Source organism: Cydia splendana, chromosome 16 (genome assembly GCF_910591565.1).
Source record: "Cydia splendana chromosome 16, ilCydSple1.2, whole genome shotgun sequence".
Taxonomy (NCBI): domain Eukaryota; kingdom Metazoa; phylum Arthropoda; class Insecta; order Lepidoptera; family Tortricidae; genus Cydia; species Cydia splendana.
The window spans coordinates 10,541,750-10,553,325 of record NC_085975.1 but is presented as its reverse complement, the minus strand read 5'-3'; the positions used below and the strand labels follow the sequence as shown (position 1 = coordinate 10,553,325).

The 11,576-nt window shown below is 37.6% G+C and overlaps 1 protein-coding gene across 1 annotated transcript; it reads right to left on the bottom strand.

The window, feature by feature from the left end:
- Window positions 1-595: 595 nt before the first annotated feature.
- Window positions 596-9,938, bottom strand: LOC134798263 (protein lethal(2)essential for life-like). The gene is made up of 3 exons (XM_063770654.1): window positions 9,792-9,938; window positions 1,555-1,788; window positions 596-1,338 (listed from the first exon to the last, which is right to left on the bottom strand). The coding sequence occupies exons 2-3, from the start codon at window positions 1,786-1,788 to the stop codon at window positions 982-984; spliced, it is 591 nt and encodes a 196-aa protein (XP_063626724.1). The 5' UTR covers window positions 9,792-9,938; the 3' UTR covers window positions 596-981.
- Between the last annotated feature and the right edge of the window lie 1,638 nt (window positions 9,939-11,576).

The window sequence follows — 11,576 nt, the reverse complement described above, 5'->3', positions numbered from 1 at the left end:
CGTCGGCATTTCGCATTCAGCCCTCTCCCTCCAACTCAATGATAAATTAACTATATTATTGACTGCGAGGCGGCATGGAAATTAAATTACTTACTCAAACATTAGAGTTTATTCTTAAATTAAGTATGAACGTTTTTACCTACGATTTTACATACGATTAACCTAGGTTACGTAACATTTATGTTACAACCTACCTTGTCAATTTTCGGTGAGTAGGTATTGTTTATGTTTGATAAGTAGTTTTCTGTAGATATTTCTGTTACCTAGGTACCTAAATACTATGTATTAGGTATGTGATATGGTATGTACATATATACATTTTATATCGCAGGTTCTCCTGATCCCAGGTAGTTGTTGATTTAGTTCCGTTTAAACTCTATATTATCTCCCCGGCCATGTGTTAAAAAATACCTAGGTACTTACCTACATCTATACTTCCGAGAACATCGAGGAGATATATGCCATCTTTGAATAGTAGGAGTAGAGGTAGACTAGGTAAGCTAGCCTAGGAGAACTAAACTCCAGAATTAAGTAGGTACCTAAGTATCCACTACCAACCAGTCTGTTTAATTAAATTATTAAAAATCTCGTCAAAAATATATAAATTCGTTTATTACTTAAATAATAACATTAATCATAAATATAAAAAATCGTTTATTACTTAAATAATAAACATACTTAATAATTAAATATTCCACTGCTCTTCAAAAAAGCCTAATTCGTTAATTCGAATCGTCTCGTTGTTGGCCAACAACGTGATTCAATCCTTAAATGCTATTCGATCGTTTGCATTTACGTGTTAACACAATGCTTCTCGTTGTTATTGGGAAAGAGGAAGAATGCAAAAGACATTAGATTAGACAACCCTAAATAAAATGCTCGCTAGATCTGCAGACAACTTCGCTTCAATATCACATGTCACATTGAAGCGAAGTCTGTTCATATCGGATTGCTAATAGGGTTGTCAACTGATTGTAATATTTAGGGAGATGTAACGATGGGTACGGTCTGTTCGCGGGGCTGATACTGATACTGCTCTGGCTTGGGTGGTTCAGGTTGCTTCGCAGGGCCGGTCTTCGTGATAGGGACAATCCTTTCGCCGGCAGACGGGAGAGGGCGCTTGGGAGCCGTGATCGTGAGCACACCGTCGGAGGACAGTGTGCTGACGAGGTCCGCGACTTCGTAGCCAGTGGGGAGGATGTAGCGGCGGGTGAACTGGCGGGAGATGTAGCCGTGCTCGTCTTGTTTCTCTTCATGTTTGCCTTCCACTAAGATAGAGTTGTTGCTGGCTTTCACTGTGATCTCTTCGGGCGAGAATTGTTGGACGTCGAGGATAACCTGGAAATTGAAAACATTTGATTGAAAAACTATTACAAAACTAATACTGCCGGTAGGACTGCGGTTCTCCCAAGGCTACTGATGTGCCGTCTAAAGTTTTGAAAATTGGGAAATTTCCGAGTACTTTTCTAACTTCTTAGAAACTTTCCGCACCTTCCACATCTGTAGGTACCCCAATTAAAGTAAGAAAGTAAATATTTCAAATAAGAATCTCACCTCGAACTTTTCCTTCGTGAGGTTAATAGTGGAGGAGGACTCCTGCCTTGCTAGGCTCGTCCTCCAAGGCCTGAAGTACGAGTTCCTGAACAGGGAAGAAGTGGGCAGGGTCGACAGAGACGACAACAGGTCGTCGCGGCGCAGGCCCATGCCAAAGTGCTGGTCGAACAGCCGCGAGGGCCGGTGCTCCCAGTCGTCCCACCAATCGCGAAACATCATGGGTACCATCGACATCTGGAATTGAAAGAGTAACGAAGTTAATTAATATAGAAGTTGGTCAGCAATTCTAAAATTTTGTTTTTGAGATAACATTATAGGGTAATTGCGTCAGTGCCAGTTTCCGCGTCCACTTGACGGAGTAGCAAATTTTAATACATAATAATACATTTCATTTTTAATTTGCAAAATGTAATTTTATATTCTATTTTACGTAGATACCTAGAGAAATTATTTAGATTTTAAGGATTGTATTAAGGCGAGGTATGCCCGAGGAAAATTTTCAGATTCTGTCAAATTACCCCATTTCACACACAAGCACACTTCACGCACACTACCTCACTTTACTGGGACAGGTCAGTGACCCATCCTGTTTTTTTTTAAATGCAAATGAGAGTATTTTGAGTTTCGTGTTAACCACTAGCCTCCTTTGAGGAAGAGAAACTCTAAAAAAGTTCCATTGAAAGAAGGAAGAGAAACAATATATTTTATCTTACTCTCCTTGTCTGTTCATGTCACATGTGACGTATTTAAATGTAAATTAACTAAAATCGAATTCATTAGATACGCGTACTAAATAAACCGAATAAATACAGAAGTCGTCAGATGAAAAACGTTATTTAGGTACTACTCTATTCAATAGGGCTTTCGATAAGGCTCAATGACAATTTCATTGAAATCATATGTGTATTCCGATGATCTTATTATTATATAACTTACTTACCTTAGCTTAGCTTCAATCTGTATATATTTAGTTGTAGTACCTAGCTAATAAGAAAATTTTTCATGCTTATTCAAGTGAAATTTAGGGGAGAGCGGGGACAGACGTAACGGCGGGTGGAAAGGAAAGTAACTATTGCTCTGTAGGTTTATCTAATAAACAAAAATACCACTCCGCTGCTATTAGGTGATAGACAAAGGCGCCCCCTTCACTTGCATTTAGTCGAAACGGGCGCCACGTGGTTGTGTGAGAGGACGCAACGTGATTTTTCGAATCAAAAGTACGTTTTTTCGACTTTTAGTTATTTTATCTTTACGTTGTATTAAAATACATACATTTTCTGGGTATTTGCATATCTCCTAGAGTGGCATTGTCCGGCTCTCGGTCTCTACGGTAAGTGGCGGGGAGCCGGGAGACGGACAGACATAACGAGCCGTTGAATGGCGGCGCCTCAGATTTAACGGTGGGTTGAGGTTGAGTGGCGCGGCCATTTTGGAAAAATATACGTGAAGTGGTGGGGCCTCCAGGGTGGTCGCGCGTTAGAAATATGACCATTTCTCAAAAAATATGTATGAATTATATATATTAACTATGTATTATTGAATTCAGCATAAAATGGTTTATTTGATTGTATACCAATGAATTACATTCTATTTTATGTGAATTATGCTGAACTTGATCAAATCTCATATTATTACCAATTTTTTTCTACTTTCATGTATAAAAATACGTATAATTAGGAAATAAAACAATTGATTGTAGAAAAAGCAGTTTTTATGACAAAACAATACATTTATCCCTTCGAGTGGCATTGTCCTCCTCGAGGTCTCTACGGTAAGTGGCGGTGGCCGCGAGACGGACAGACATAACAAGCCGGTTGAATGGCGCAGCCATTTTGGAAAAATATACGTCAAGTGGCGGGGCCTCAACGGGTGATCATCGCGAATTTGGCGCGTGTTAGAAATATGACCGTTTCCCAAAAAAAATCTATGAATGATATATACAAACTATATATCACTGAATTCAGCATAAAATGGGTTATTTGATTGTATACCAATGAATTCTATTCTATTTATGTGAATTATGCTAGACTTGTTCTAATCTCATATTACCAATTTTTTTCTACTTTCATGTAAAAATACGTATAGTTACGAAATAAAACAATTGATTGTAGAAAAAGCAGTCTTTATGACAAAACAATACATTTAACACGATTCACACAGTTTATTTCACTTTTTATCAGTGCGTATTACGTTTGAATGTTCGCGGCTCGACGACGGTCGGCGCGTAATAGGCGAGGTGGGGCAGGAACATCACGTCATTTCTAACAAACTTTGTTTTACGCGGGAATTCGACCGTTAGGGAATACCATCCTTGTTTATTGACGAATGCATCTTGCAAGAGTGAGCAAGCAAGGCATAGTTTTCACGGTTTTATTTTAGGCGCGAAATGCAGCGTCGCACAGAGGCCGCGAGACGGTCTCTGCCAATTACGGGCTTGTTATGACCGAACCTTCTCGCGGCCTCTGCCACGCCGAGGCATATTTAAAAAAATGGCCGCGCCATTTGTCCTACCGTTCAACCGGAGGTGCTGCCACCCGAAGGGTTATTATGATTCACACAGTTCTAACAAACTTTATTTTACGCGGGAATTCGACCGTTAAGGAATACCATCCTTGTTTATTGACGAATGCATCTTGCAAGAGTGAGCAAGCAAGGCATAGTTTTAACGGTTTTATTTTAGGCGCGAAATACGATGTCGCACAGAGGCCGGGAGACGGTCTCTGCCACTCACGGGCTTGTTATGACGGAACCGTCTCCCGGTTCGCCGCCAATTAGGGAAGTGTCCGGCTCCCGCCCTCTGCCACGCAGGGGCATATTTAAAAAAATGGCCGCGCCATTTCTCCTACTCTTCAACCGGAGGCCCTGCCACCAGAAGGGATATTGATTATTGATTAGCTTGATTGCAATTTATTTTCTCGAGCACGTTCCGTTTCAAAGATATCTTTCATGTTTTCAGAAAAATGCGGTCGGGTACAAAAGTAACAAAGCCGTACAGGTACAAAAGTAACATTTACATCCCATACAATATATACCTATATCTAATATGGTGTCACATGCTTAATGCGTCAATGATGATTTAAACGATGTATGCCATATTTGTGAGTGAAAAAACTCTGACCCTGAATTATCTGAGTAGAAAACATGTTTATAACAGAATAATTGATCTCATCACTTGAAATAAAAATTCGGGCAAGTGCGAGTCGGACTCGCGCACGAAGGGTTCCGTACCATATAAAAAAAAAAACAAAAAAAAAGCAAAAAAAAAACGGTCACCCATCCAAGTACTGACCACTCCCGACGTTGCTTAACTTTGGTCAAAAATCACGTTTGTTGTATGGGAGCCCCATTTAAATCTTTATTTTATTCTGTTTTTAGTATTTGTTGTTATAGCGGCAACAGAAATACATCATCTGTGAAAATTTCAACTGTCTAGCTATCACGGTTCGTGAGATACAGCCTGGTGACAGACAGACGGACGGACGGACGGACGGACGGACGGACGGACGGACGGACGGACGGACAGCGAAGTCTTAGTAATAGGGTCCCGTTTTACCCTTTGGGTACGGAACCCTAAAAACAATTTCTAACGAGGACTTAATATTGATTTATTTTCTTAAAATGCTAATGTTTATGTAGTTAAAATGCAAATATTAAAGTGTGTGATCAATAATAATTTACATATTTAATTAGTACTTTTTTGATTTGATATAACTATCATATTATATTAATTACAGCCCACTGTGTCTTGTTACTTTTGACCCACACGTGTTACTTTCTGCACGCCAACGGGGTCATGAGTAACAAAAGAAGATTTTTTAGTCACTCTGGTACTTACATACAAAATACACAATTATAAGGTTAATCAAGATGTTAATGTACAGAGCATGCAATGAAGTTATATATGACAACATTAATTTCATCAATATAATAACGGTTAATAACGGTGTCTTTCCGTGACCACAGCTGGTGCAACTCAGCTGAAACGTCGGAATTAAAGGTAAAAACAATGAAATCATATCGCGGTAGACCCGTTTGTGTAATTAAATATAATAACGGTTAGCCAGAAACTAAGGTCAAAGTACAAAGTGTTGCGTTTCTCCCCGCTCTCCCCTACGCATCCAAAATTACTGTCCACCTATGTTCATCACTACATTTTTGCAAACATATCGTTATCTTCATCAATAAATAATGTCCTGGCAGGGTGGAAATTTAATTTTAGCGGATTGTTTTTCTCTGCATCTGACTGTACAGCTACGCCAAATTTTTGGTAAACTTACGGTTATATGTTCAGAATCTGAATCTGTGTAGTTATTTAGTACGAAAATACTGAACGAAGATATATGGACATTCCTCTGGTCCTTGAACTACGTCCAAAAGAGAGGAATGGGCACTGTGAATTACATCTCGCTTTGTGTGGTAGGACACAGCACAGCGGATGTCATTCCAGATCTAGAGCAGAGCTCAACCTTACAGAAATCTGCAGCCAAATAACACTAGATCCTACTCATAGTATTGTTCCTGCCGGTGAGTATGGTTATCAACGAGGGTGCGGAGGGTTAGGCACGGCAACGCGCATGTACCTAACACCTCTGGAGTTGCAGGCGTCCATAGGCTACGGAGACTGCTTACCATCAGGCGGGCCGTATGCTTGTTTGTCATCGACGAGGTATAAAAAATAAAATTAAATATGCACAGAATATAATTTAACTAGAAACTTTGTTTTATTTTATAGTAAATTTGGATAACAATCGATACATAGACAATCACAGTAAACCAGTCCGCAACGGTATTGGCCTGTAAGCCTCGTAGGCAAGTATATCTCGGCCTCACGAGCCGCAAAAACTCACTAGGACTGAGGCTAGACCATAGTCGTTTATTTATTCTTGATTTCATGAAGGTTTGCAGAACAGCACGTAACCGCATTATATATCTGGGCGGACCTCACAGCAACAAAATAGGTGTACCGCTTCAAGATTTTCAAGTAGTACACGAAATATTTACATATCGTTCCGTATTATTTGAAGGTAATATTTGAAGATCAAAAGTTCTCTAACATAAATAAAAGATCACAAAATTGTCATCACAATCAGTTCAATGACGTTGACGTACAGAAGTCACATGGGTACGTTTTTAAAATTACGCAATATTAGGTAATACCAGCATAATGAAAATTAACTCCAATCAGTAAGTATTAGTCTTCAAACTTTTTTCATTTTAAGCGGGGTTTCAAGGAGCAAATTACTTAAATGATTTTAGAACCGTATTGTTTTAAGATAGTTTACTGCGTTTTTCAATAATTATCCCCCGTAAACAACAACAAATCAAATTTAAGATGAGACTCGAGCTCTATGTGATGATAATTAATTTACCCTATTTTTTAAATACAATTTGTCTACTGGTATACTTTTTCGTATACGTATATGATTTAATGTCAAAATAATTGCAAAATCCAACTGTCAGTTTAGTGCGCCCCGCGATAGGACCGCCTTCGTTCAAGCCCAGCGGGCATCTGATCAAAGAAGTTGCGTGCACGGGACCGCTGATATCATGTTTTTGAACTTATTTATTTAATGTTAAATTAAAAAAAAAAGTAATCGCGGAATTCGCTCAAGCATAAAATTGCGCGTTATTAGAAGCAGTTTTCATATTTTTATCTTTTGTGCACAAATTGTTACGAATGTTTAAAGTCCGTTTTAGACCTATGTTCGTGATCGTTTTCTATCGAGCAAAAGTCAAAAACTTAGGATTCGAATCGCGGAAGTCACTAGAAAAAGCCCTCAAGATTGCTAATTGAATGTATGGCAGCCGTATTGTGAAGCAAAAAAGAGCTACGGCTTTTTAAAAACTTCGTTTTCTGAACCCACTGCACCTTAAGTCCAAATATGTGCAGCAATGAAGGTTTATATTAAAATTTCGTTAAGTGGACGAAAACTAGAGCCGGACGAAAACTAGCGCAATTTAATGACCCTATAATTATGTGCTACTTCATAAAGGCCATTCAAAATCGACACATTCCCGACTTTCCTCAGTTATCCAAGTCAAAACTGATAAAACATTATGAGAATATCTAGGAAGCTACATCTGAAGATCTGAAATTCCGAATATATCCTAGGCGATGACGAAAGATACCTATTCTTAAACACAGTCCGTTTCTAACGTAACAAAATGCTGTAATAAAACAAAATAATTGCCGCGCGAAATGTAGGTACCTAATCGTAAAAGTCTAATCGTCTGTTCATCTCAAAGCATTAATATTATTTAATATACCTAGGCTAGGCGATCCAATTTTTATACGCTTACTGATGCAAACAAGCGTACGCGCCTGATGGAAAACGAACCCCACAGGGGCCACAGGCTTTTGACACCACTGGAACTATCTAACTCCCACAGTTCTAAAAACGTCATGTTTGCCACGTCATGGTTTTGTTTGTATAAAAACATACATGAAGCTACTACTAGTAGCTACTGAAGCAAATAGCAATTAAGTAGTACCTACCTATACTTAGTACATTACATGTATATTTTTCCAAATAGGTACAAATCTCAAAAAATGCATATCAGAGAATAACTTACGACTTTATCATTGAGCACTTACAATTAGTACCTAATTGGTCGCCTTATAAACGACACGTGAAAAGCGTGCAAAATGCAAGCATCATTAGATCTTGGCATTGTCTAATAAATTGTCTGTTCGTATGTACAGCTAATACTTATCTCATTGGCGAGAATATTTTTAGTCGCGGGCAACGAGATAAACAGATTTTTAACGAGCGGATACAGCAAGGTTCGCAAATAGACTCTCTAAAATGTATGAAGATACCTAACCTAAAACAAGTGCAGTCTAAACAGGCATTTACGAGTAGTTAGTTAGGCAAAAACAACTGAATTAAGTCTGACTTATCTTGGAACTGGGATTAAATACTTTCCGTTGACTTGTTTTCCGACCTCTAAAAGTGGACAGAGTGGAGGTATTTGTATAAATAACTGTATGGTTGGAATTTTTTCTCATATGTTGACAAAGACAATGAGGACAATTTTGAAATCTATTCGTGAAATGAGGAAAATGTGAAAAGGGGAGCGAAGCTAGATCATAATCAGATTTAATACCTATGGGTTGCGATACTTGCGATCTTGCTAAAGGTTCGGTCTGGGTCGAATTTATGAACAATCCAGTGTGGCATGACTTCGACTACTTACCATCTAGAGTCTGTGCGGAAAGAGAAAGAGAAGAGTCGTGGAATATTGGGGGCTCAATACATTTCACGACTCTTAAATTCTCTTTCCGAACAGACTCTATGCGATAGAATACTTTTGCGTGCCATGGAACTTTCAGCTCGCTCGACCTCGATAAGCAATTCGAAACACGCTCTTGGTCATCTCATACGAAAGTAAACAAAACACTTAATGGCGTCATTATAGTATAGACTGCCAACCCTGTGAAAAGTAGCCGAATGAATTGTTCTGGAACGATTCCACGAATGATTCACCTGGTTTCGAACGGTTTTAGAGTGTGATGCAACTGAACTAAATATCTTGATGAGATGCGACGTAAATTATCTAGCAAAGTGTTATTTCGGGCCTGATACTCGCCTCGATCGTGATAACTACATTAAAAATGTAAATGAAATGATTAAATCATACATTATGTTTTCAATTCATACCTCTATTCAATTATGAACAAGAAAATTGCTATAGGTATACATGATCGAAATATATAAGCTCACGTATTAAGGTACCTAATCAAAACCGCTAAGTTCAAATGGGCCTTTTAATAAGTAATTACAACTTTACGAATGAACCAACATAATTCATTCGGAAACAATATAATATATGCAAAATAATGACTTGGTACTTATACAAAATACCTATAGATAATATTGTATGGTAGCAATATGGTAGGTACTTTTGCTTTTGAAGCCCACTTCAGGTAGGTACCTAATATAAATAATGATATAGTTGAAATCTTTTAAGCTGACCGTTTAGGACTATTAAGTAGGAGTTCTAATAGTCCTATGCGGTCAGCTTAATTTTTTTTAACTAGGTATATCTAACACTAGTGTGTTTAGATATACCTTATATATTAGTATATACCTACATTATTAAATTTGTATACCTAATCTTATTAGGTAGGTAACTTAAATTAATATCCACAGAAGTACAGATCACAACACTATCACACTCCGCCAAAAATAGAAATCACAAGATTGTTTACGGCTAAAATTAAAAATTCAAAATACCTTCTAGGAATGAGAAGTTCGTTGCTGGCGCGCGCCGTAGTGCTCGCGAGACTACGTTGTCCACGTTTCAGTAGAGATTTAAATAGAATTTTCAGCTGCCCACGCTACTGACTCACGATGGGATACACCTTGAACTTGTAAGCGGTAGGACGACCATGGGTTGTGTTGGGAATCGGGAAATCTTCTGAAAGAAGAAGTATTGTGCTTAACACATCCATGTTCGCGACGTCGTGCTAACCATTGTAAATAATGTGATATATTTTACCGCTAATGACCTACGCTAGCGTTTGGTGCTATAAGTCAATGCGCCATGCGCCATACATAATTTAATGGATCTGAGAATTGGCCAATTAAGTGGCGCCATCTGTTATGACTTCGAAATCCAACACAGGTTCTTAATCGGGTTCGTCTAGCATTAAGGATGTAAAACTGGTTAAATTACATCCAAACGATCGCCGGGTGACTTTGTGATCCACGTCGTTCATAGGAATGGTCGATAGGTAGGTAGGTAGGTAGTAACTACCTACCTGTTTTACAACTTCAATGTACCTAATCATGTTAATGTTGATGTAATCAAGTGTTAGGGAACAGGCAAGGCACTCAAGGCAGTATCACCATTCACAAAAGCTTCCAACATTTCAACCTTTTATATATACCTATCCTAATACATATAAGTAAAAGGCTGAACAGTTGGAGTTAAGAAATGATGGTCACCTTATATTCGTGATATGTTATTTACCATCCTACATATTGTGACGATGTAAGAAATTTAAAGACTTTTCGAGACACAGGTGGGTTTGTAGTTATTGTATGACACAGAGGAAACACAGCCATAATGATTAGCTCTACGAAAATAATGACAAAAATATTTATGTGGGAACAGTGGGAAGAATGCAGATAGATTCTAGATTCATTTTGTTTACCTCGGATGTTTTACGTCAAGCGCTTACGATTTCGTTGGATAATCATCAAAGCAAATATAGAATCTAGAGTTGTTATTACCTAAATAATACTTTACTAAACAAAATTATACACTGTTAAATGAAATTCTATTGGCATAGATATGTATTAAGAATCTCGTGCCATGATAGCTGTAAAGATTTAATCTAACTCAGTATTATTTATAAATTTCATGACAATAAATGTGTGTGCTGTTGATTTTTTTGTAATTTAAGAAAAGCTAAAAAATAAAATAACAACTAAACTCGAACTTATTTTCTTATATAAATGTTAAAAACTCTACCATAAAATAATACTGCTTAAATGAAGTCTTAAGTAATAAAAATTAAAAAAAAAAAACATTAAAACTAACTATGAATTAAAGATTTAAATACTAAACTAAAATTAAAATAAACCTACTTAAAAATTTAACTAATACTTATAATATTATATAAAAACTAAATTATACTAATAAAATATATAAAAATAAAAAGAAGTTATAAAGAGAATACCCCTTCTAGAACCTCCAGAGTTGTTATTATGAATTTTTACCATATTATTACCTACCTAGCCTAGTAACTGGTATTATAGAGAAATAGGTAAGTAGAGATGCCAGCACGAATATTATTCGGCCTATTCGGCCGATTATCTGTGGCATCTACCTAAAAAGAAAAATTACACAAAAAAAAACTAAAAGGTAGAAGTTCATTTTTGAGAAACTACAAGTGCAGCGGTCGTGCAATCATGGTGCAAACCAAAGAACCTCTGCGGTTCGTCAGCAGTGGTTTACCCCTGGCTATTAGAGCCATATAGGTACATTAGGCTATAGACCATACACAGGCCATG